Source organism: Chenopodium album, chromosome 16, assembly GCF_948465745.1.
Source record: "Chenopodium album chromosome 16, dcCheAlbu1.1, whole genome shotgun sequence".
In the NCBI taxonomy this organism is placed as follows: domain Eukaryota; kingdom Viridiplantae; phylum Streptophyta; class Magnoliopsida; order Caryophyllales; family Amaranthaceae; genus Chenopodium; species Chenopodium album.
The window spans coordinates 10,728,708-10,756,678 of NC_137849.1; the positions used below are offsets into that span (position 1 = coordinate 10,728,708).

At 35.7% G+C, this 27,971-nt stretch overlaps 2 protein-coding genes across 6 annotated transcripts; one reads left to right on the plus strand and one right to left on the minus strand.

The window, feature by feature from the left end:
- Positions 1–2,739: 2,739 nt before the first annotated feature.
- LOC145586231 (uncharacterized) lies at positions 2,740–11,077 on the minus strand. Of its 5 annotated transcripts, none has more exons than XM_081643015.1 (15): positions 10,849–11,077; positions 8,438–9,849; positions 8,217–8,289; positions 7,792–8,135; positions 7,582–7,686; positions 7,413–7,486; positions 6,594–6,787; positions 6,245–6,502; positions 5,882–6,151; positions 5,601–5,773; positions 5,215–5,531; positions 4,709–4,757; positions 4,361–4,611; positions 4,145–4,234; positions 2,740–3,897 (listed from the first exon to the last, which is right to left on the minus strand). In XM_081643015.1, exons 2-15 carry the CDS (start codon positions 9,575–9,577, stop codon positions 3,663–3,665), a joined length of 3,573 nt encoding a protein of 1,190 aa, XP_081499141.1. In that variant the 5' UTR covers positions 9,578–9,849; positions 10,849–11,077; the 3' UTR covers positions 2,740–3,662. The 5 variants fall into 5 exon arrangements, with proteins under 5 accessions (XP_081499141.1, XP_081499140.1, XP_081499137.1 ...); XM_081643011.1 differs by adding an exon at positions 9,936–10,088 and having other exon boundaries at positions 2,741–3,897; positions 5,215–5,773; XM_081643014.1 differs by having other exon boundaries at positions 4,145–4,228; positions 5,215–5,773.
- Positions 11,078–24,879: 13,802 nt separating this feature from the next.
- LOC145583892 (uncharacterized) lies at positions 24,880–26,407 on the plus strand. Its single transcript, XM_081640846.1, has 2 exons — positions 24,880–25,637; positions 26,230–26,407. The coding sequence occupies exons 1-2, from the start codon at positions 24,880–24,882 to the stop codon at positions 26,405–26,407; spliced, it is 936 nt and encodes a 311-aa protein (XP_081496972.1).
- The last annotated feature ends 1,564 nt before the right edge of the window (positions 26,408–27,971 follow it).

Sequence of the window (27,971 nt, forward strand, 5' to 3'; positions counted from 1 at the left end):
TGGTCACTGGTTGTTGATCTCCTTGATCAACGGGTTATTTAACTCCATGTTGTCACCTTGATCTTCACGGTTGGATTACGGATTATTCAGCGGCTGACGAGGTGGGCATAACTGATCTTAAGTGTGATTCTGCCCACCAACATTCTAAGAGAGATCGGTTCGACGAGTGGTTAATTACCATGGCTTTTTGTTTGATGTATCCCCACAGTTATCGCCAATTATTTCTGCAAAAGAATTCAGAAATCTGAGTTGTGAGGGATCCTACTCGTGTAATCAAACTATGTCCTGCAAACAGAGAAATTCAAATGCCTCAGGGGGTGTTTCCGAGAAATTCCCTTCGATAGTCAAGTTAATTAATCGTATTTAGAGAGAGAAAGTTTAATTTGTCGAGAGAGAGAGAGAGAGTAGAAAAAATTCATTTTTCGGCTAATTTGTGTAGACTGGTATTTATAAGAGAGGGTTAACTGATTGCTTAGGGTTCGGATTAGGGTTTCTGGTCATTCTAGGTTGTATTAGGGTTTCTCGGGATTCGGGTTGTGCACGATTCTGGAACATTCCTATTCTAGGGTTTAAATGAGGGTATTTTGGTAATTTTCGTATTTAATGAACGTGGGCCCACAAAGGGGTCCAAACAAGAACAGGCAAAAGTGCAAGCGCCATCAATCACCCGCACATAGAGAGAGAAACTCTCTAGTAAGAAATCATCAAATTTCTTAGAAGATTTCTTAGCTTCTCTCCTATGCATGCCTCTCGATTTCTTTTTCCTTAGATCTTTCTTTTGCTTGCCATTGTTGTTTTTACAGATCCTCTATTATGAAATTAAGGAAGAATTTCTTGCTTGTGAATGGCTTAAAGCCTTGACACTTACATTTAATGATGTATATGACAATTTGTTTATGACTTTATTTTAGTACTTGCTATCGATTTTGTTTTTTTGACCATTAATGGACAATTACTTTTAGAATTGTTGAGAAATCTAATTTTGACACTTATTCAGTCTATGGATTTTGTTTTTTTTTTCTCGGATTAATATTTGCATTAATTATTTATTTATTTTATTTTGGGTTGGGATATTTAGCATGTTCGCTTGAAGATGCTCTAGCTCTGATGTCTCATCACCGTCATCCTTCTTCAGTGGTTAAGGAACTTCAAAATTTAGTAAGATTTTTCAAATCTTGCTCTTGACCTCCTAACCAAAGTCACCGAAGATTTATATTTCGTCGTCGGTCCTCCATTGAGATCACCACTAAGGGTTAAATGCTGCCCACGATTTGTCTTATGTTAAATCGGGCCCCGACACTTGCCACTAGGCGCTAGCTGCATACATCTGCTTCTAGTTGCCAATGATGCTTGGTTACCACCTCGCTACCGATCTTGGTCGTGGTTGCCTTGTCATAAGCCATCGTAAATGTGGTGGTTTAGGTTCCTGTTTTTGGTTAGATTCTTTAAGAAGCCTTGTATTAGCTTCCTTGAGAAGCCTTTTAGAAAAATACACTTTAGCAATTTCAACTATTGCTGATTTACTTCTAATAATCCTAAATATGGGGTCAGTTTGCCACTAGTAGTCTCGACCGGTAATCAACCTAATATAATAGCAGGTTGCTTTGACACATGGCATCACATGAGTGGTTAAAAAAATAATAATAAAAAACAAATAATTGAAAAAAAAATTAAAAAAACCTTCTCCTCCCTACCAACCACCCTTATCCCCTTAACCTAGCCGAAATCCACTGCTACCTCGCCGAAAACCTCCCCTTTCCCCTTCCACCCCACCAAAAACAACCACCTTCCCCGACCCCACCCCTAAAATATTCCCCTCCCTTCCCCCCACCCCCGAAATCGCCTTAACTAACCCCCTGCATACTATCCACAAAACCACCACCCTCCCTCCTACTTGCCTGCTCGCGAAACCACCCCCTCGCACCTTTTTTGGCTAGCTTTCTTAATTGAAAACCTCAATCTACCTTCTTATCTCCTTTTCGGCTAGCTCTGCTCGCGAAACTCCCCAACCTCTCTCCTTATCTCCTATTCTGGCTAAGTTTAAATTTTTTGACTTGGTTTATTGTTCAAAGAATGGGAGGTGGTTTTAGGGAAGAGGGGATGTGGTTTAGAGGGAAGGGGGAAAGCCAACAGCTAGGATGGTTAAGGAGTGGGGGTCCAACGAAATTGGGCTGGGCGACGGAGGTGTCGATGGGTGAAGGGGGAGGAGGGGCTGGTGTTTTGGGTTTTCTTTCTTTTTTTTTTAATTTTTTTCTAAAAATAATTATTTTTCTTTTTAACTTTTTATTTAATTTTTTTTTTTTTAGTTTTGAAACTTTCTCTTTTTTTTTCTAGACCAATAGAAATGTGGCACATATATTTAAAAAAAATTAACCTGCTTATTAGGTTACCGATCATCCAGGACTACTAGTGGCAGACTGACCCTTTACTTAGGATTATTAAAAAATAAACCTTAGTTAGGATTATTACAAGTAAATCGCTTAAATCTTAGTTTGTATTTTTTTCCTTTTCTTCAAATCTATTAGTTCAATCCCGACAAATCAAAAGAAGGAACAAACGATATATATCCTCTTTAATTGTCAATGAAGAATGAAAATATGCTTTCATCAGCTAGAAAGCTCCTTTTACCAATCAGAAAAACCAGGTATAATAATAAAAGAGACCTTTTTGTCTGTCATTATTATTACATCATTTTCAGTTAAGATTTAGATACACTCAACTCAACTCACTTACTTTCATAGTACAATGATTCTCACGTGTGGTGCTACAACAATCAAAGCAATAAAAATTAGCAACAGACAAAATACAAGATTAGAAAGAGACAGCAAGTACAATAAAAACAGGATCTAAGTCAAGTGTTTTATGCTTTATTATTACAAACTACTACAAAAATAGCCCACTTCCCAACATTATAACTGTTATTTGTCCTTTTTATTATGAGATCCCCACCCTTTTATCACTACAAAAGGGCACAGGATCTTTGCTTAACTCATATTTTGTTGCATGTACTTTTCAATAAAATTAAAGAGGGAAAGGGGGGTCCAAGATGAGAAGGTTCTAACAGATTTTCAAATACTGTCCCCGCCAAAATAACTGATATAATTAAGAATGGGCAATATTTTTTTCAAAGGTATGTTTCAATACCATGTTTCGGTTCCTGTACCTTCAAAAGAAGACGATGCTGGATGGAATAAGCGAGAAAGTGTGATTTTAGGGGTGAATTCGATAGCCCCTGAGTGAAGATGGTAAAGAGAGAATTGAGAGCAGATGACAACAGTTGTCTGATTATGAAAGTACTGATGACACAATTAACTTTACATAGTTTAAGTTACCTTTGGAAGATCTAGACAGAGCTAAGTTTATAACATCCATACTTGTAACAAAAGACGAGGTTACTTCTGAGTTCTTCCTAGTTTCTACTAATTAAAACGATATACATAAGACATATATACTGTCAAAAATTGACGACCGGCCTCCAAAAGGGCAGCACATTCCTTGTTTCTATAATAACTCATGGGTCCAAGCATTTTTTTTGAGTTGGTCTCCTAGATAGCTTTATAGGTGCAAGGAGTCAAGGACATTGCTATGTTACCCATGATTATGAGAAGCTTGATAGGATAGAAATTATATACCGAGGGCGAATGAGTAAGTAAAAACTTGTATCAAAGTGGAAGACATTGTACCCCTTCTGGTAATTTCAGGGGTAAGGGAACTGCACTAACATATCTCTGAAGGAATGGTTTGACAGATGCCACACCAGTTGGGGAAGATTCTGAATTACTTGCCACTGGATCTGGTACACGACTATGGTATCTTGCATAATGGTTAATGTGGCAAAACTTCTCCAGCTCCTGGCACTGTACCAGGATATCCACAACTGAGATACCCTTGATCAATCTGTGACAATTAAAATAGCAGATCAGAAATTTTGAAATATTCACTAAAGAACCACATTGCTGAATTAATTCACTCCACAAACAGATTTTTTTTTTTTTTATAAAGAAACTTAGACAGGACAAAACTGTATTGTAACCAAATCTGGTTAAGTCATAAATAATGAATGCCTACCAAAACTCCTAGTAGGCTAGAACTGATACACAAAGAATTTGGTCCACCACAGCAAGAACAGAAGAACTTTTCTTACCTCTCCACATGGGTTTCCAACTCTTTGGTTCGCTTAAAAAGTTCAGTAGCTTTGTCAGAAAGGCAATCAGCCATCCTGCCATTTCTGTTCCTGGCAACAATGCTTAATAGTTTATGAAGTTTGAAGATACTATAGTTCAGAGGAGCTAAAAAACTAAAAATAAAAAGGATATATTAACTCAACCATCCTTGAGATAGCATAGATACTGAAACTTACATGTTACCAAATTCTTGAGACATGTTACAATCAGTCCTTGTTCTATTGGCCAAACTGCATGCATCAGATAAAGCTAACTTGGTAGTAGAGTATGTCACTATCTCATATTCCATACTAGCATCTACTGAAAGGACAGTTGATGGTGGGGGTCGAAAAACCAGCTGGATGAGCTTTGTAGTTGAAATGAGTCTTCTCTTGGCGCGTAAAGCTGGTCGCATTTTGTCATTTCTTTCATCTTCATCCACACACTCCTAATGAAGATAACGCATTGAATGCATTGTTAAATTAAAAAAATGATGTCAAGATAAATGGTCAGTTTCGGAGATACAAAGTTTTATAAGGACAAACCTTCTCCATCGGTCGATTTGTAACCTCTGCCCACTCTTTATCAGCATTACTGTGAAACAGAACAACTGATGTATTAGAGACAGAAAAATGAGATTGGTATAATAGTCCCTGTTCTTCTATCGCTCCTTTACATTTTAATCGTAAGAAATAGTAAAATGAGATGCATTACCACTATTCAAGATTGCTCAAACTCCAAAATTTCACTTCCATATACTAGGCAGACATGACAGAACTACTTTTTAAATATTATCAACTAGAACTGTACCACATGGTTAGCATATCCATGGGCAGAAGTGTGGCTGAATGTGCCCACAACTATAGATTCCCAGCCAACCACATTATGAAGTTTAGTTGTAACTAACGAATGTATAGTTACAAACCTCTCCCCATTGAAAGTTCAATTCCCCTTTTTTAATTTTTCAAGCTAGCCACTGTCATTTCAATAATCTAAAATGAAATACGACTTGTAAGGACAGAGGCACTAAGTGTTAGATGAGGACAATCACCTGATGTCTGGAAGCACCTGACAAGTTTTCATCACCTCCTTGTGCCAGGGAAGGCATTCATACATTGCAGTTTTACGCTTCTTTATTCTACTAACACCCAGGTTTATAGTAGCATCCATATGATGCACAGATGATGGCAGTGATTGTTCACAGGTGACCATCTGGTTAGCCAGACTTGGCAGAATAGCAAGTTTTCTGCTGGCTGGAATTCTGTTAAGGTCTGTGATAGTACCACTTAACTGCACATTCTCAGATGCCTTATTGGCAGTTTGAGCGGCACACTGAGATAATATCTGCCTATTTTTCATGTATTCATTCTGCATATGGTTAATTCTATCAGACAGGATAATGTTACCATTAGAGTAACCCTGGGCAAAGACTGGCACCTTATCAGGATTTATATATTGCAAAGCTGAAGATCCCGAAGATATCTCCTTCATGCTTCTGTTTAGCTCTGATGACAAAGAAGGAATGAAGTTGTTGCCAGATGAACATGAATCAAATTGACTGCCAGCAGAATTTTTGGCCAGTTCATGTATTTCATGCAGTGATTGCAGCCCTGAGAATTCAGGAATCCACTGCTTGTTTAGGTTATATATAGCAGATGAATTATAGTCCACCTTATTCAAATAAGTATTACCAATGTCTTCTTGCTGGTTGAAGTTACCTGCATTATGTAATAGCTGGGATTTGCCATAGGTGGAAAGTGCTCTTAAGGTTGTCTCAGAGGAAATCTTCTGAGCAAACCCACTATTAACATAGCCCTGATGATTTATACAACTCCCAGCAGAAGCCGATGCATCAGCGGAGATGATGAGGTATTTGTCTGAAGATTCGTGACCTTTATGGAAATCAACAGTTTGAAAATTTGATGTATTTTGCTCATCATGATTGTCTTTGCCCATCCTAGAAGGTAGACCAGCCAATGATGAAAGCTCTGGTAGATTACAAGAAGCAAAATTGGTTACACAACTAGCTATAAATAGGGTGGAGGAAGAATGTACATTACAAGAAACCCCGCAAGCATTACCTATCATGTTCTTCTGACTTGGCACATCCCTCCAAACATTAAGTGGCTTCTCGCCTGGACAGTACATACCTTGTATAGCTGTCGACTGTGTGACTGGCAAAACTCTTGCATTTAATGGATAACCATCTTGAGTAGTGGAAAAACCAGAAGAGGATATTTGTTGATTCATGCCAGGAAATTTCCTTCGAATAGATTCAGATGTGTCGGACACTTTAGATATGTGTTTTTCGTCAAGCTGGCTGTCCACATGAAGATGACCTGAAATTAAACCTTCAAGTGAGTTTCTCTTTCTTTTTAAGTTTGAGGATACAATTACAGTTTTTCGAAAATGTGAGACTTGCCACTGCACCTTGTGATAGAGAAGCTCCTTCCAAAGGAGAGAAAGAATTCCCAAGAGAAGACGGTGTCCACCAAGTTTGACCTTTTTTATCATTTCCAAAACTAGCAAGCCTTGAATCCCCTGGTACAGAGCTTTGAAAGGAAAATCTTTCTGGATAGGCAGCCCCATGAGAAACTGAAATTTTTGGCTCAGATGTATTTTGACTGTACACATTTTAGCCAGTTATAATATGCTCAAAAGAATATGTGATAGGTGAAATAGACAAGTCTTCACATAGAAAACCGACACCAAATTAAATATTAGCTAAATAAGTACCCGTACAATGTATAATTTAGAATAAAAAAATTCAAATTCTCAAAATAAAAATAATATTAACTAATTGATTTTGCAATAAATTACACAGCTCGCTTCAAAGAGGGTTTTTGGGAAAGAAAAAAGTCATTAATGTGTTTTTGGTTAATTGATATTCACACTTTTATTTATTTTTAAAGAACTATTTACCCAATCTTTGAATTTGGAAAGACAAAAAATAGGAAGAAAAAAAATGATGTCATAAGCAATTTTGGCAGGAAAAACTGTGTACAAAGATGATGTAAGAAGTTTTTACTTTAGATATAGTAATAGGCATAAGCATAAGCATTTGCATAGATTAGCTACACTTTAGACTATAAGGATCAGTAAATGCAGCGGGGAAAATGAACTGCCAAATGCATTATATAGAACAGCTCTAATAGGATAGTTGAAAAAAACACTGGACAAATTCAGCTTCAGCCAAACTTCAATAACATTAGTTGCCATGTAATTTAGAGGGTAGTATCAATAACTGACCTGTCAAATGAAGCAGATATGTCAGATGCTGGACTGCCTTTTGAAAATGCATCACCTGACAAATTTGGCTTCCCCTGAAATGATGTTCAATGCCCATAAGGAATATAAATTAGCCATAACATGCACTTAAGGGATAAGTGCTCTCATCTAAGGTCAAGTAATAGATTACCTTCATCATTGTATCATCAGTATCTGTGCCAAAAACATCATTGGACTTTAAGGGGCTGAAACACTCTTGCTGACTGTTAGCTCCGGGTGAGGATACGCATAGGACCTACACATAGCATTTAGGGCTGGTAAATCTTACAGTTCATCATTGATTACAAACTTCACCTCTACACGAACAAGAAGTTCCCCTCAATAAAGAATGACATCCAACCTGGTTTTGTGACTTGTGGCTGCTCCTTGCAGAAGATTCAGAATCTTCTGCATTTAAGCATCCATTATCTGCTTGAGCTACATAAGCTTGAGAAACTTTTGAATTGTAGCTGTCACTTGAATTTTCTCTTCTGTAGTGGTTCTGATTTCCATATATCTCAGCTGCTTTTTTATAAAGCGCATTAACAGCCATGGGGTTACTACTTGACTGGTGGTCAAGTCCCATGTTTATGTAGTCTTTCTGATCAGTATCATTGTTGACAGGCCCGTAACTATGACTGTCAAAATCATTCCTCATCATTCCTGACATTGAAAGAGCAGAAGTCCTACTCCCCTGAGAAAGATCTGCATTCTTGCAGAAAGTCTTTGTTACATCAGCAGGCCAGTGGTTTTAGCACTAGAAGATGATAAATGACTGTGCATTACCTCTAGAATTCTTGTCGTTCATGACAGTCCAATGATTTACTGGGTGTTCGGCTGGAACAGACCTGTTTATAAGCTGTTGACAGTCGACAGCCAAGAAAGATGCTCAGATCGTTGTCTATTACATATTCATGAGGACACAAAAAAAAAAAAAAAAAAAAAAAAAAAAAAAAAAAAATCAAGTATGAACTAATCTCTTCAAAAACAGGGAATACAGAGCTTACCACTGAATCAACAGATGACAGGGGAGCTCTCGGATTATTTGAAGAGCTCTTCAATTCACTATCTATCCATCTACCATGTTGCTGATCATTTGACGTGAGATTTGTAGGTTGTTTCCTAATGCATGAATCAGAATTCTGGAAACTTAAACCACTCAACTCTTCTTGGATACCAGTGTCACTGCTAGAAGCCTCGGCAACAGCAGACTGCATAAGAGCACTCCAGCTTCCACTATGAATAGAAGAATATGAATCCATATAGTTTTTATGACTCGAAGCATCCATAAGGTCTGTAGAGTCTATGGCAGCAAGCTTGCTGAAAGAAGTGTCCCAACCGTCGTCTTCTGTATCAAACAAGATCTTCTCTTCTAGAGGATCCAATGTAGCTGTACCTTGAGAACCATTAGTTTGTTTGGTTTGTTCATGCAGGAATCTAGAAACATTAAGTTGTCCGTCTGCTCTGTCGTATGCTTTCAGTGAGGCATTTGCCTTCACCGGCGGGAAATTTTTCAAAGACATTCCACTACTTATCATTTGAGCAGACGCTTGACTAGCTAAACCTTTTTCCTGCACCCCGTGCCTTAGCATAAAAGACCCATCTATGGAATGACCTTGACCTGGAGAACCAGAAGGCTTATCACCCATGAACGGATTAGTAAATACTGACGACGGTGAGACGAGCTTGTCGTTTGAATTAATGGACAACGTATAGACAGAGCTATAAGGTACTCCTTGCAGAGAAGAGTAATGTCCCAAATTGCCTCGCCCACTGGATATAGGTGTTCCGTAATAAGAACTATCAGGCTGTTGCAAAGCAGAATTCATTATTAATCCTTCACCATGGGAATATGCAGAACCTTGGTTTATTCCGTGCATGGAAGAAGACCCATTGTGATGCATCCAGTTCATATTACTGGCAGCAACCATATTTGATGCATTAAAAGCCGCTCCACTAGGGATTTGACCACCTGCAGTATGTTTAGCATATAGAGGCATATTCAAAGAACTTGATGGCTTTCCATCACCTAACTGTCCAAGTTGTTGCTGCTTCTGAAGTTCTTGTAACCTTGCTAGCATAAGCTGCTGCTGTAGAAGTTGCAAGTCACTGAGTCCAAATTGCTGTTGTGATCCAGGATATGACATGCTGATCGTAGTTTTTATTGAATGTTTCAACCCCCACCAAGTCAAAAGCTATGATGACAGCATATCGTTTCCAGCAGTAATATTTTCTGTCTAAATTCTGACCACTGCTTTTTCTATCATCCCTCGTGGCGATTAAGTACAATAGTATAAATCCAGAAAAAATCCTCTGAGCTCCATTCCATGTTTCTGTGGTTCACATATCTTCCCCAAGAATCGTCTAGCTCATAGTCACCCACTGTTTAGATTAAGTGCAACAATCCCTTATTAATTATCTGCAATGCAGGACACATAATGTCAACTTTATCAGCAGAAGATACAGCCACAACAAGCCATGAAGAGCTTAAATTCTAAAACGTACTGAAAAGAGTGAAACTATACAACATCAACGTCATTCCAACGCCTCCAATGAGGATCTCAGGTAAGGGTGGGTCAACTTTAGACAGCTATTTCCCAAGAGAGGTGCTTTTGGCAATTGACTCTTGATTCACTACACAGTGATCACAGCTAAGTCCTAATAAAAAAAAGAGCTGAAAGTGAATTGACCACTTACATTTATAGTTTTTTACAATCTAAAAGCAGAATAATTGTGCATATTCGACTCCATTGGCTATGAAAAGATTCTTAACATGCATTGACAACATTTTTGTATGAAATTATATATAGTAGATAATGGACACCTAAATAGTGAAACCAGACGCGTTAATACAACTCAAAGAACACAGAAACTTAAACGGCATTCGAGAGTTGTATTCAACAACTATATATCTCACAAAATAACCCAGATCTCACTAAGCTCGAGTTTACCAAACTCGAAATCTACACAGTATCACACTTAACAAGCAACAAAGCTAAAACATACCTCGGAATACAATTCGACTAGTGAAGTAAGAAAGCTATAATTTCAACATCAACAAGGATATCATTGCATGTTTTACAAAACATCAAGTGAAAAAGACATTCAACAAGCAAAAAACATAATCATGATAAAAAGTATCAATTACAAGCTAGTTCAGACACAATTAATCAACTAATTAAACACCCATAATAGAAATTTAAAAACCATATTAAGTAACACATTTAATTGCAATCATTTCAACTCAAAAACCCCCAATAATTACCCAAAAATGACACAAATTTCTTAAATTACATCAATTACAAAACCCCGTCACATAAAATCTAGCAAAACTAACAAAAAACAGTAAATAAAATAAAATCAGCTCAAAACAATCATACCCAAGTCATTTAGGGTTGTAAAAAAGAGAGAAACTTACATAATTATTAAGCTAGTGTTAGTTCTTCATTAATCTATGATTTTGCAGGAAAATGGGGTGTAAAAAATTGAGGGTTTGAAAGAAGAAAGCAAGTGAGTGAAGTGAGTGAGTTGAGAGAGGTGGAAGAACGAGTTGACTCAGGGAGTCAGCAAGAAATGGTACAGAGCTCTTGCTCTTCCTTTCTCACTTTTTGTTATGCAATCACGTTTCTATTTTTTTTTTTTTTCTGTTTAATATTCTGTTGGTTGTGTGCACTTGTGTCACTCGCTTTAATGCAGTGGGTACCAACAAGAAGGAAGAAGAGGAGGAATTTTTAAGAGAGAGAGAAAAAGTGATTTTCACACATAAAAGAACTTTTAAAAAAATAAATAAATAAATCTCTATTTTTCTTGTAAAAAGTTTGAGATGATATTTAATTGGATTTTTCTACATAATACCCCTAAGTAGAGCTGACACGCTTGGCAATTCTGATCCGACCCGTGATCTGAAATTGACCCGAAAACGTAAACTCGAAATCGACCGAACAAACCTGACCCGACCCGACCCGAAGTGGAGTTGACCCAAACTTAATCCGATACCCAAATTGACCCGAATCGAATTAACCCGACCCAAAATTGACCCGATACCCGAAACGATTCGACCCGAAGTGACCCGACCCGATTTTGACCCGAACGGACCCGAAACCCGAAGCGACCCAAACTATACCCGAAATTATCCAATTCAAAATTAACAAATACTTAAAATGACCTAACTGATTTAGGGCTTGATTACTTTACCCAAATAAACACTTATCGAAATTAACCTAAATTAAACAATATAGTATTGTGTGTATAATATTGTTGAAATGTGCTTGTAATTTAGCACTCGTAACTCATAAAGAGTTCCATTTTATTAGGAACACTAATTATTGTTATTGTTATTATTACTCTTACTCTTAGCTTCTTCTTTTAAGTGTTACATTGAATTTTTTTTCCACTATTCACTTTATCTAATTTGAATTTTTAACCAATTAATCAATGATAGTGATCATACATATGAAATAATATAGTCTTGTGTATATAGTAATGTTGGAATTGTCTAATGAATATATTATTAATATTCAATTGTTATACTTTGAATGTATTGATAATAATAATAATATATTATTGGTCAAATTTCTATATCGACATATACGAAAATTGACCTGACCCGAATAGACCCGACCCGAACTGAACCTGACCCGAACTTGACCGGATCGTAAGACCCGAAGACTAACTCGACCCGAATTCGACTCGACCCAAATTGTTGACCCGATACTCGACCCGACCCGAATTACCATTGACCCAAAACCCAAATTGACTCAACCCGACCCGAATCCAACCTGAATATTGATTGACCCGAAATTGACCCAACCCGAACGACCCGTTTATCAGGTCTACCCCTAAGGTATTCACTTTTCCAAGCTGTGCCCACCCATTTTCAAAATTCCACGCTATAACCTCAAGTTACCTTTAGTGTATACGATGTAACCCCTCCACTAATCCTAAAGTTAACACCGTTAACTTTTGTTAAAAAATAAAAATAAACCCCTCCCTCCTGCAAACCCACCCACCACTAACCCTTCCCTCCTCCAAACCCACCCACCCAGCGAACTACCCACCGAACCCCACCCCAGCCACCGGACTTCACCCAAGCCACCGCACCCACCCTACGAACTGCACCCACCCTGCAAAGCGCACCCAGCAAACCACTTGTAGACACCCAAATGTGTCTCCCCAAAACCAAACCCAGTGATGAATACCTTTTGCGTCGAATGATAATCGAACGAGGTGAAAGTGTGAAAGGTCAAGTGTTGTGGTTGGTTTTTATTAAATTCTTTCTTTCTGTTTTCGAAAACAACTCTATTTTATGAAAACATCCAATCCAGTTTAGTTTGGTCCACGACAAGGGTCCAATAATAGTGTAGTTGGATGGGGCTTGCAAAGAGCTTTCCAACGATATATTATAAGCCCAATTCCGATGAATAATGAGGAAGTTATGGCCAAAATACTAAACTGGGCCCGGTTGATCTTTACGTGCGGCCCAATGATCTAGGGGAGGGCCCAATGTTAATTATTATTCCTAAAGTTATTAGAATTGATTATAGTCTTCTAGAATTCTCTAGAAGGTTCTCTTTAATCCTAATAAGATTAGAATTAATAATTATATTTTGATAAAGTTTTATTTGGAATAAAATATTATTTTATGAAACATACGATTTCAGTTTCATACGGACTTTACAAATTGATTTTGATTCATATGTGGACTCCGTGTTGAAAGCGCGTAGAAATCCAGGCTGTCGCCAGATGAAAGGCCTGTCTCCAGACCCTGTCGCCTGGCGACAAGGTCGGTTTTGCAGCGACGGAGTGGAATTTTATTCCTTATCAAAATCTACTTATTTCCAGACTGTTTTCTTATTAATAGGGTCCTAAACCTCCGTTTTTATGAATCTACAATCAACGATCTACAATTCTCATCAATCAATCATCTCTCTCTAAAGCTAGAAGCTTTCTCTTTCTTTTTCTAAACCTTCCCTCTTACAAAATTCCGCATTCACGAGATCTAGATACACCTAGCCGAGTTCGAAGTTTCCTTCGCCCTAGACGTGAAAGGTTATAATTTCTGAGGGTTTGGTCCCTAATCTCTATTTCAATTATTTGATTTAATTGTTTTACACTTTTCCTTGAAGTTACTAACGCGTGTATTTTGTTATTAGAAAGAGGCACGAGGCATCAAAGTATGTAATCTTATTGCTTTATTCTTGTGGAAAGCATGTTTAAATTTGTTTAATTCCTAGTATCATGTTAGGATGTCTTTATTGATTTCTAATAGCATGTTTAGGATACTTCCTATTCTCTTTTCTAATAGCATGTTAGTATCATGTTAGGCTAAAGCTTTGATCTTTATTGTTTAGTGACATGCTAGGGTTTGTTATTAATCTTGTTAGTATCATGCCTAGGATCTTGCTATTAATATTATGCTTTAACATGATTATGATGATTATGATAATTATGATGATTATGATTGTTATGATGATGATGATTGTTATTATGTTACTTGATATATATTATATTGTTATTGCTTGATCACGCCACTCTTGCAGGATTAAAGAGAATTTGTATTTGTAATCACGCTTAATAAGATAATTAATAATCTTGTTTAGGCTAATTTGATTATAATTCAAGTGATCACCAATAATAGTTTTGCTTGTGCATTAAATTCAACCAACATAGATAAACAGGTTTAGGGTTAACCTATTGTTTGCATGTTAGTCAGAAAAGCGCACATGAATACGAGAAGAATGAAGTAGAGGCCTATTTAGGGAAGGTTCAATCTCTTTTAGGTTGGATTTATACCCTCATCCCCGAACCCTATTTGATTCAAGACCTTTTGGAGTTGACGATCTTCTGGATCGTTAAGGGGTGTAATCTTCACCTTGTGAACGGTTTACAAGTTCCTAAAACTTGTTGGCGACTCTTTTGCTCTAGCTTCCTTCCCTTTTGACGCCACCATGCTTAAGTGTATGAACACAGTGGGGTTCAAGCTTGGGGTTAATGGCTTGAAATATTCCCTACACCACCGCAACTAGCCACTTAATGTGCCACCACCGTCGTTCCTTGGAAAAATTCCGACCAAAATTAAATGCATATTCGTGCAGATTTAATTGGAAAAAACAATTAAAACAAGTGTGTATTAAATCTCAAACTAATTGAACCAATATTGATGAATTAACAATGAAAATCAAATTGGGGAAATAAATTAGGGTTTTCTATTGTTTCGAACCAAACTCATTGATTTCAAAACGAAAACAACAATTACCAACTTAATTTTGCACCAATTGGATGTTGGTGTAGTAGTGATTGGGACTACACTTGGTAGGGAGGACTCGTGTTCGATCTTCCACCACAACTATCGGGAGGGGAGTGGAACCTAACCACCTAGAACTGATCCCCGAATACGGATTACCCCTAAGGGTGAACCAGGTGGAACACACACAAAAAAATATATAAAAAATAAAAAATAAGAAAAATAAAAATAAACTTTATTTTGCAATTTGAATCTAATGAAACTAAAGCCCTAAACTAATTTGTTGAAATTTTTTGCAAATTTTCGAACAAAATTCATCCATTCATTCGAACACTTTCTTTGGTGTAGGTGAGGCGATATGCGATGATGGGGTTGTTGGTGTGTGGCGGTTGCTAGGTGTGGTGGTTGCTCGGTGTGGCGGTGGCTGGGCGTGTTAGTTAGGGTGGTGAGGGCTGGGTTTTGGTGGTGATCAAGGAAATATAAAACTAACGGCAATAGCTAACGGCAACTTAACGGCAGGATTACATCATACACACTAAAGGTATCTTAGGGTTACAACATGGAATTTTGAACATGGGTGGGCACAGCTTGGAAAAGTGAATACCTTAGGAGTACTATGTAGAAAACCCTATTTAATTTTATTTTGAGCGAATAACCTTAAAGTTCGGATTATTTAAAAATAATCCAAAGTTGGGATTATTTTGAGCAAACCGGCGAAAGTTAAGATTATTTTTATCAGTTTTTCCTATTTTATAAATAGTGTTAGGATAATTATACTTTTGGATTGTTTATTTATTTATTGTGATTTAGGATGTCAATGGGTCTAGGACCATGCCTAGACACTATGAGTACGGGTAGGGTGTGGATATTGATGGTATCGAATAGGGTAGGGTTCGAGCTTAGTGTATTCAGACCCAAACCCTACTTGCGAACCCATCAAACTCATACCCTATTCAAACCTGTACTTAGACCCGCACAATTTACTAAATTTAAAAAAAAAAATAGTTGTAAAACCTTGCTAATTGACCAGATTGGTACTCATAAATAAAAAAATACCTCTTGCGATAATATGGTAAAAAAATTTACTTCAGCGACAATTTGGTAAAAAGTTAACCTCATACAACAGTTTGGTAACCAGAATAAACACAGGCGACATTTAGTCAAAAACTCTTTTTATTCCAACAAACTCTTCAAAATGCCCAATTTCAATTGTTATTTTAAGATGATTGACCAAATTGGTACTCGTAAAACGATAGTGAGAATTAATAACTGAAGAACTAATTGAAACGATTAAATCTAAGTAATATGATAAACCAAATGCTAAAAACATTCAAGAAAAAGCATCACCACGAATACAATTAATGCAATAATCGTTCTACCCTTAACATATGATTCAATTGGTTAATGAGGAAAAGTAATCCCTAAATAGTACCAATGGTGATCTCCTGAGTTATCAATGGCTTCCCTAATCACAATCAAGCCTACTTCCGTGAAATCACGCAAATTAAGTACATTAAGCACATTACTTAGCTTCCTAATTATCTACTCAACTACTTCCGTGAAGAACTTTAAACCCATCAAAACCCAACTCCCGTTGTGACTAAAACAATGGATTAACAACAATACTAATTATCCCTAATCTAGTAATGGCATGAGCACAATCAATTAAGCAAATCAATCGCAATTATCATTAGAGAATTAAGGAATTAAAGCATGCATTAACCATATTCAAGTTCTGCTAGATCTTGGAATAAGGAAACTTTTCACATATAGTCATTAAATCGAGAATGATATTTAATAAGTAAAACATAATATATACTAATATATTAAAAGGCGTTTATAAGAACATCTATGTGCCACGTGGATCCTTCTAAATTACGACACGTCACTGCACAAACACTTCATGGTGCCACATCACCCAACATCTCTTTATGCCACATTATCACTGAATTAACCTTAATCGTTATGCCACATCACTTAAGCAACCCACATTACTTCATATAAAATACTCCCTCCGTCCCATAATACATACATTTCTTGTTTGTGTTTTTTCACGATATTTAAGAAATAGGAGGAAAAAGTGGATTAAGTACATCAATAAAAGTAAAAACATAAATTATAGACAAAGGTTAGATAGAGACAATGGAAAAAAGTACAAAGCATGTGCCAAATTTAAGGGTAATTTAGGAAGTACAATGAATAAAATTAGAAAAGTGAGGATATAATGGTCTTTACATACTATCCAAAAATAGAAATAGGAACTACAATTTGGATCTCTAAAATAGGAAAACATGAACTATATTATAGGACGGAGGGAGTATAAGATTAAGGGGATTCGAATACTCAACCACTTATAACAAAGTTGGCTATTTAACCATTTTAGCCCATTATTAAGCATGTTGTAAATATGAAAAAGAATACATAAGTGTAAACCAAATGATTAATTATTTTTTTTTATTAAAAAAAACACATTCAATAATGTATTTCAAAATTCTTAAAAAAAATAACTCAATTGCACGATTACAAAAATAGCAACCCGGGGCAAAGCCCGGGCTACTCGATCACTAGTTAACAATAATAAACAAATTGAGAGAAGAAATCAATACTTGAAATTAATTATGAAATCTTGAATCTTGAAAACAAAACCCTAGAAACAATGTAGAATAATGTAATACCAAACTCTCTAAAATAATGTGTGTAAGTGACAAAATAAAATACTATCTAAAACTTATTTATATGCTCGGAAAATAGTAGTCGTCTTCTCTTAGGATTAAAGCTCTAAATATCCTAAATATGTCAAGATTTCGTCAAGTCAATGAGTAACAGAAACTAGTTCGCGAAGTAGAGTCGCAAGCTATGGGTAACTGCCAATTATGCTTTTCTTGCTCCTTTGTGAGCCACACCGCAAGGAGGCCTAGACTGTTGAAGTAGGCCGCGGAGTAGACTGCAACACCTAGTTCTTTTCTTCCTTAACATGTCTTCAATGCTTCATAACTCTTTTCAACTCATCAACTCCATACTTCCCAAGCAAAAACCTACAAAATAAGGGCAAAGAAGCCGAGGAGAGCAATAATCGAAATGGAAAGAATAATAGCTCTAAAAGATTAAATATATGAGAATACGTGAAGAATACGCACAAATATAACATATAAAAATGAATACATAAATTTTTTTATCATGTATAATATGTCATCAATTATTTGAAATTACCGAATGGAATTTCAACCCATGGATGTGAAAACTTCAATATAATGCAAGCTTAGTTATATATATATATGAGAATCACTCTTCATATGAGAACCACCATCTATGTGAGAACCAATACCAACCATTAGATTATATGAAATTGAATAGCTGAGATTAAAATACAAAACCCACTCAAACCCAACATCAAACATAACCTCTTTCTCTCTCCAGAAAAAAAAATACCCAGCTTATTTCTCTCTCTCCTAAGTTGAAGGTGGAACAACAATGGCTTGAAGCTTCAAGAATCTATACTTTCTCTCTCCTCTTGTTCACTTATATAAAATTTTGGTGAGTAATTTTCGAATATCATGCTTTTAATTTTGGTTTTTCATTATAATTTTTGAATAGAATTATCTCAATTTAGTATTTTCATCAAAATTTTTGAAATGATGTTCTAATTATCAAATTTTAGCGTTCTGGAAAATTTCGAATTTGGATACTCTTATTTTGTTTATTTGAGTTTGACATTATGATTTTTGCTAGATTTTTTGAGTTGAGTGTTCTCAATTTAGGATTTTCATTAAAAAAAATTCCTATTGCATGTTACTTTTACGTTAATTAAAGCTAAATTTCGTAAAATTTCCTATTGAATGTTCTTAATTTGTAATTTTTTTTGTCATATCATTCAACTGTAATGTTTTTAATTTGATAAATTCAATAGAAGATATGTAAAATGAGCAAATTTGATTAAAGTGAGAAAACTAAATATGAAAAGTAATATAGTAAAAATAAAATGAGCAAAATAAAATGAGCAAAAATTCCTAGGTCATATATCAAATGAGCCAAACAATTCTTTACTCATTTATCAAATGAGCAAACAATTCTTTGCTCATTTTATCAAGTGAGCAAACAATTCTTTGTTCATTTATCAAATGAGCAACAATTCTTTGTTAATTTGTAAAAATGAGCAAGCAATTATTTGGTAATTTATCAAACAAGCAAGCAAACAATTCTTTGTTCATTTATCAAACAAACAAACAATTTTGTTCATTTATCAAACGAGCAAACAATTATTTGCTCATTTTTCAAATGAGCAACAATTCTTTGTTCATTTTATCAAATGAGCAAAAATTCCTTGTCCATATACAAAATGAGAAAACAATTCTTTGCTCATTTATCAAATGAGCAAATAATTCTTTACCCTCATTTATCAGATGAGCAAACAAATCTTAGTCTTTGCTCATTTATTAAATGAGAAACAATTCTTTATTCATTTTATCAGATGAGCAAACAATTCTTTGTTGATTTATCAAATGAGTTGATTAAAAATTTATAACATAGAAAAACGATTTAAAACATATGATAAAATAAACCTATTAGCTCAATTGGTAGAGCACTATGCAAATGCATAGAGGGTGTAGGTTCAATTCCTACATAGGTAATCTCTATAAATAACTAAAATTATTATTAAAAAAAAAACTTATATGAGCATTAAATTATACAAGCAAAAAGTTGGTTTGAAATGATTAATAACTATAGAAACTTTGTTACAACTAAAATCTCATACAAACTCTTGTCTCCACATTACACAAATGAACCTACGTGGGATTTGAACCCACATCGCTTGTGCATTTACACAATGCTCTACCCGTTGAGCTAGTAGGTTAATGTATATAAAACATTCAAAATAAAAAAATTACTAAAATGTAAATTAAGGTTAAAATATAGTCTATGACTATATCAAGATACTTGGACAAAGTTTTTCTATAACCCCTGTAAGAAATATAAAATAAAAGCAACACGAAAATTTCAAAAAATATAAATGCAAGAAGGGGGGTGAATCTTATCTAAGGATATCCTGAATGACCATGCATAGAGATATGTAACAAGAATTTTGAACTTTTGAAACACTATTAGTGCTTATATTAAAAAGGATGAAGTGACCTAGGCAAAGTCCACAGCTTAAAGAGCAATACAAAACGCACGCACACTGGAAGATAAAGTGGAGGAAATCATGATATAAAGAATAAAAGCCAATAGTACAACAAATACAATATACAAATGCACATGTTATACAGGTAAAATACTATAATATGAAAAGTAGCAAGGCGAGTTGCAAAGTAGAGATGAAGGTGATTCCCTTACAGATGATAAGTACTAAGAAACCCCTATATTGGCCATAGCCAGAATTCTATAAAAGAAGAAAATGTCATCATTTAAGCAAAGAAAAATTTGCTCATTTGACATATGAGCAAAGAATAATTTGTAAAGAATAATTTGCTGATTTGAAAAATGAGCAAAGAATAATTTGTAAAGAACAATTTGCTCATTTAACAAATGAGCAAAAAATAATTTGCTCATTTGAAAAATGAGCAAATAATTGCTTGCTCATTTGAAACCTTTTGCCAAAGGATATCGAGAGGAAACCTATTGCCAAGAAAGCTAAAGATTCAGAAATGTTGTGGTTAGGTCGTTTTTTGGATTGGGTGACAGTCTTACTACTTATTGTGCCCCTATGTAGGTTCAAGCTGGGTATGGGTATAAAACCTTTAGAACTAAAAAAATACATCCCAATATGATTCACAACAGCTATGAAAAAAAAGAGCCCAAAATCAACGATACATGCAGTGATGCAGCCACTCTTCCAAATGGTCTTAGTTTGGTGGAGTGTGTGTCACATTTGCTCATTTGAGAACCCCAAAAAAGATATCAATTGTATTTGCTCATTTAAATCAATGAACCATTGAATCACAAGGCATAAAAGGTATTAATTGTATTTGCTCATTTGACAAATGAGCAGATAATTATTTGCTCATTTGACAAATGAGCAAATAAGTATTTTAGTATTTGCAACTATCAAAGCATGGAGGGTTCAAATCCCTCAGAGAAGGACATTTATGATACTCAGATAAGAGGAACATGGCCTGTAAGTTGACAAATGAGCAAGTAATTGTTTGCTCATTTGACAAAATAGAAAGAATTATTTGCTCATTTGATAAATCAGCAAAGAATTATTTGCTCATTTGATAAATGAGCAAAGAATTATTTGCTCATTTGATAAATGAGCATTTGAATTGGTTAAAGAATTAATATCAATTTTTTGAAAAGCTAAGTAACATCATGGGCCCTAACATGTAAGAAGATGATGATAGTTGCTGGTTATTGGCTTATTGCATTGACTAGCGGTTATGTCAGAACATATAGAATTGATACCTCCTACAAACAAGACTTGCCCAGGTAACAGACAATTTTCTAGATGGCTTAGACAACATCCCTCTATGCATATTTCTTAACACTCTTCAGCTGGCTTAGAAACATCTACTCAAATCGAGCCAAAATTAGGTCAGGACAATGTTAATTTGCTCTAGAAAAAGTGCATACTCCCTAATCTTCAACTTAAACACCAATCCAATTTCCATAAAGCATTTACTCTGAAAATCTGACCAACACATGGCAAATACATGTATCCAACAAAATAACATCAAATTGCTCCAATATTACACTAATAAGATCAAAGTTTATACATGATTTTTTCACTAATTACACTAACTCAAGACACACCAATGCCATTTCATATGAAATGTTCAAGAATCATCATAGGCCATTCATGTTTTGTGATTATCAAAATAATATTAGTGTACACAAAAGATAAATTTTTAAGTTAGATGACAAGTTCAAGAATCATCATAGTAACCGAATTCAAATTAGCAAACTAAAATAAAATAAGCAAATAAATAATGAAAAAAACGAAAGCAATTCATGATTTGTTGTCAACAAAACCAAGAAAATCCTATTTATAATTATGCTAAATAAATTACAGAAATTGTAATCAACGTATTTTACTTCTAAAGTTCCAGAATACTAAAGAAATACATTACACAATTCTTTAATTGATCAATTACAATGAAAAAAAAATCGAAAAAAATCAATAAATTGACTGTGTTGACAAGTAAAAACGCTACAGAATAAAAATCAATAAATAGTTACTTACATTCTTCGTTCATAGGTAAGAATTGAAGATTTTTCTTCGTTGTTGTGAGCTTGTGTTGAATCCATTTAGCAATTCATAATTTCTAAGGTTTAAAGTGAACTTGAAAAATATTATAAGCTAACAATATTTAAAGATTGAAGATAAAAATCGAATTATAAGTAAATATTACAAATCTAACAAAATAGTTGAAGATTCAAGCTGAAAATTGATGATATTGAAGCAATACAATCGAAGATCTATGGGAGAAAAGAGAGAGAAAGGGAAAAGCTAGCTCAATTTCTAAAAAAGAAAGGGGACATCAGATAGAGAGAGAGAGAGAGAATTAGCTGCAACAATTTTATAGAGAGAAAGAGCTAGACTAATTTTTATAAAGTTTCTTATATACAACTTAGAAAGTTCTTTTAATTACAAAAAGTGCCATTACTTTGATCGGGTAGAGTTTGGAGTGTTGGATCTAATTAGATCCAATGGCTGTAAGTTGTTCTCACATAAGTTGGGGTTCTCATATAAGGGATGTATTCCACTGAAAGCAAGGCTTATACCGAAAACAAGGCATATGCTGAAAAGCTCTAAAATCTTTCCAACCTTACATATAATCAATTCAACTGTTTAAAGGTCACTACATACTAAAATAAGGTAACTTTATCTAAATTGACGACATTTACATAGAGTCACTATATATTAAAATAATGTAACTATATCAATTTTGACGATATTTACACAAAGGTCATTATATACAAAAATAAGGTAATTATATCAATTTTGACAACATTTACATAAAGGTCACTATGTACAGAAATAAGGTAACTATATCTTCTTTGAGTTTTTGACACCAATTACATAAAGTTCACTATATACAAAATAAAGGTCACTATATATAAAAATAAGTTAACTACATTAATTTTGACAACATTTACATAAAGATTGTTGTATACAAAAATAAGGTGACTGAAACAAATTTTACAAAATTTCCATGATTCTAAGGTCATTATATACAAAAATAAGGTAACTATATAAAAACTTTGGGTAATTATATCAATTTGACACCATTTACCCAGAGGTCACTATATACAAAAATAAGCTAACTTTATCAAGTTATAACAATTTTGACGACATTTACACAAAGGTCACTATATATAGAAACAAGGTTACAATATCAATTTTGATGAAGGTTGCACAAAGGTCACTATATTTAAAAATAAGGTAACTATATCAATTTTTACGATGTTTACACAAAGGTCACTATTTTATATAAAAATTAGGTAACTACTCGTATATTAATGGTGTCTATATGCAGATTGAGGTCTATATATATATATATATATATTTTTTTTTTTTTGATAGTGGAAAAAATAGAAAACTTAGAAACAATCTACCCATACTTCCTGCATTTAACTGCAAGGAAGTGGGCTCTTTGGACTGTACTCCTGCTTACTTTGATACAAGCTATAAAGTCTCCGGAACTTGCCGCGTTTTTTTATGTCTCTAATGACCTGTTTGAGCTCTTCCTCCGCCTTAGTTTGATTTGTAAGGCTTGTATTAGTGTATCAGAGTTTAATTTGATCACCAGATTGCTGAAATCTACAGGAGTTTCTTTGATCACTTTATGTATCACTAATCCTTCTGCTTGATTTGGAGTTAATGCGAAATATCTTGAGACACCTTGAAGTTGTTGGGGTTGTTCTTGTTTCGCTACCCATGCTGCAGCTGCCCTCCATGCCTTCTTCTTGTTGTTTTCCTGACAATAATGTAATATAATCCAATACATTAACATCATATAATTCCAAAAATTGAATATTAAGGTATAATAATCCAAAAATCAAACATTCATCATACCTCCTGCAAATTAACTCTTGTTAACCTTCGAAGGTCTCTCCTTTTTTTAATCATCACACCACCTCTAGCTCTCACCATATTAACATAATCTAATCCAAATCGAATAAAAAGAACAAAAAGTGATAAAATCTTTCAAAATAGTACAATTGTTGAGCAAAGCCATGAAAATTTATGAGTATGACGACGAAACGAACATCAACATATAACAAGACAAGGCTTCTAATGGAGCTCCTGCCATCAAAACTAAACATGTACTCCTATGATTAAGAAACTAAAAACTAGTAGACCTTGATTTTCTAATTTACTCAAACCTAATTTACTAAGATCACAAACTAGTCACTACTCCCATTGGGGCTAGGACCACAAAAATCATGTTACAAAAATCAATAAAAAAAACTTGCAAAATTACAAAACAGTTGTTAATTATTACTATACGACTATAGTATAGTATAGTTTTATTTATTTATGAACTTGGCTTTAAGCTTTGTCATCAACATTTGCAAGATCTGCTTGATTTTGACTTGAATATCATGTAATAATAAAGTTTTTAAAATTTGGAGTGATTATTTTTGTTTTGTACTACTGTATAAAGAATCTAGATCAAGACTAGAAGATTGATAATGTAACTGCGAGACAAGTAACATTTTCAAAGCGACAAAGAGGATTAATTAGGAAAGTTGATGAACTAATTAACACAAAAATCATTTTGCAAAAAGGTGAAGAACAACAATTAAAGCAGAGTTTTGAGCAAAAATTACACTTAAAAACTTAATTAACTAATATCAAGAAGAATTAAACAAAATTTGTTCAAAACTACTCCTACGAAAACAAAACTTAAGTCGAAACTCAAAACTTCAAATCAAATCGAAAAAATTGTTAAATATATTGTATATATTTGTATTTAGTCAACGGAGATAATTTCTCTAAGAATTATCCTCCTAGTTTATTGCTACTGTTATACGTTTTTGGTGTAATTAGTTTCCTAGTTTGTAGCCTAGGATAGTGCTAATCTCTTGTATATATTTATTGTCAATAGCAATGAGAAAGCCAAGGAAAATATTCTCCAAATCTTTCATGGTATCAGTTAGCCTAGGGTATTCTCTCTAATTCCGCTGCACCCTAAGCTCTGCTTTTCCGCCCATCTCTTCTTCTTCTTCCTCTATTTTTCTTTCCTTTTCTCACCGGCAGTTTCTATGGGGGAGTCTAAATCGTCCTTCCATCCGGCTCTTGCTGTTTCTAATATCAAGAACAATATTCCCATCACTCTTGAGATGGAAAATGTTCAATATTCTACGTGGGCGGAATTATTCAAGGTTCATGCAAAATCAAACAAGGTTCTTCACCATATCATTCCTCCGGCCAAGGGCAAGGAGCAACCTCCTCCATCTACGGATGCGGAAAAGGAATTGTGGGCAACCTTGGATGCCACGGTTCTTTCGTGGATTTATTCTACTATTTCTCGTGATTTGATGAACCCCATTATTGAGCCCGACTCTACGGCTATGGAAGCTTGGGATAGGTTGCGTGACATATTCCAAGATAATGAACATTCTCGTGCCGTGGCTTTGGAACAAGAATTCTCCACCACTTCTATGGAGGATTTCCCAAATGTTTCATCTTATTGTCAACGTCTCAAATCCATTGCGGATCAATTGAAGAATGTTGGGGCTCCGGTGTCCGATAGTAGAATGGTTTTACAATTGGTTGGAGGTCTTACTCGGCCGTACCGAGGTGTGGGTACATTGATTCGCCAAAGTAATCCTCTCCCTCCTTTTTACAAGGCTCGATCAATGCTCACTTTAGAAGAAGCTGGGTTAGCAAAAGAAGCAGCCACTGAGTCGGCTATGGTGGCCTCGAGTGATGGTGGTCCAAGCCATGGAGATAAACAGGGTCACAACAAAGGCAAGAATAATTCTGGCCGGCGAAACAACAACGGTGGCCGGAAATGCGGGTACAGGTGGCGGCAAGAACTCCGTCGGCAACAAGGGTGGTGGCCGGGACCAGCAGTCCGGCAGCCACGGTGGACAGCAGCAGCAGTCATAGTGGCAGCAACAGCAGCCTGCGGGATCAGCTCCATGGGGCTGGTACAATCAAGGCTGGCCCATCCCTCCTTGCCCTTACCCAACGCAAGGATGGGCCAGGCCTCCTGCTCCACAGCAGCCTCGTCAGCCCGGGTTACTTGGGCCCAGACCTCAGCAGGCCTACTTCCAGCAAGCAAGGGCGTCCAATCCACACCAGGGGCAGCTCGGTTCTTACACACCCATGGATATCGAGGCAGCTATGCACACGATGTCGCTTCAAATGCCCGACCCATCGTGGTACATGGATACCGGTGCTACCTCTCATATGACGTCTTCTACTAGTAAACTCTCGTCTTATTTTAATTTGAGCAATTATCCAAATAATACTATTTTTGTTGGTAATGGTCATTCAATTCCGATTCTTGGCTATGGTCACACTAAATTGCCTTCCCCGTGTCAATCTTTGTCTCTTAAAAATGTCCTTCATGCACCTAAACTGATTAAGAATCTAATTTCTGTTAGAAAATTTACTAAAGATAATTCCGTGTCAGTTGAGTTTGATCCTTTTGGGTTTTCTGTGAAGGAATTTCGAACGGGGAGGCCAATCATGAGATGTGATAGTCATGGTGATCTTTATCCATTTTCACCTTCTTACAACAATCAACCTTCCTCATTTGCTGCTATTTCACCTCAAATATAGCATGACCGTTTAGGTCATCCGGGGGCACCTATTTTAGACTTGCTTAGGAAAAATAAAGGCATTTATTGTAATAAACACTCTATTTCAAGTATTTGTAGCTCTTGTGTTTTTGGGAAACAAATTAAGTTGCCATTTATTTCTTCATCTTCTAGCACTACTATGCCATTTGATATTTTACATAGTGATCTTTGGACATCTCCTGTTTTGAGTTCTGCGGGACATCGATATTATGTTTTGTTTCTTGATGATTTTTCAAAGTATTTATGGACTTTTCCGTTGGGTAGAAAATCTGATGTTTATGACATTTTCTTAGCCTTTAAAGCCCATATTTCGACTCAATTTGAACGTAATATTAAAAATGTGCAATGTGATAATGGTCGTGAATTTGATAACAATTCTTTTTGGGATTTTTGTACAAATCATGGCATGTCATTCCGTTTGTCTTGTCCTTATACTTCTTCTCAAAATGGGAAAGCCGAACGTAAAATTCGGTCTATTAACAATGTCACTCGTACTCTCTTAGCTCATGCTTCGCTCCCTTCATCATTTTGGCATCATGCTCTTCAAATGGCAACATATCTTCTTAATGTCCTTCCTAGTAAATTGTTGCATAATAAGTCTCCTATTGAAGTTCTTTATCAAAGAATTCCCTCTTATGATCATCTCCGGGTTTTTGGGTGCTTGTGTTTCCCTCTTATTCCAACCACCACTATTAATAAATTGCAACCAAGGTCAACTCCGTGTGTGTTTCTTGGGTACCCCACTAACCATCGTGGTTACAAATGTTATGATATGTCTTCTAGGAAAATCATTATTTGTCGTCACGTTTTGTTTGATGAAAATACATTTCCTTTTGCTAGTGTGCATACTCCAACTTCACACACGTATGACTTTCTTGATGATGGATTATCATCATATATCATCCACCATATGCAACAATCTACTGCTCCTGCTTCTGTCCAACCCAATTCTCCTACTGGGCTCATTCCACACACGGCCCAGCAGCAAAGCCCCAACTCTTCTCCTTCTCCACGCCATAACCAACCACCAACTGCCACCCAAACTTGCGTCTGGCAGCGTGGTGTTGCACCACCAACTGCCAGCCCCGCCGGGTTACCAGCGGACGCCGGTACGGGGGGTGCCTCGGTGGCTGGGGTAGGCGTGGCAGACCAGCCCGTGTCTCCTTCATCTCCATCTCCTTCTCTCTCTGGGCCTCTTACTACACAAAGCCCAGTCTCTTCCTCACCTTCAGCCCAATCACAGCAGGCCCCATTCCCCACAAATTCTTAGCCCATTCCTTCTTCCCAGCCTAGAGTTGTCACACGTAGTCAACATGGGATTTTTAAACCCAATCCAAAATATGAAAACTTGCATACTACGGTTGACCGGTCTCCTTTACCTCGAAATCCCATTGATGCACTTCGTGATCCGAATTGGAAAATGGCCATGGATGATGAATTTGATGCTCTTATTAAAAATAAGACGTGGGAGTTGGTGCCCCGTCCACCTAATGTGAAAGTTATTCGTTCTATGTGGATTTTTACTCATAAAGTCAAGGCTAATG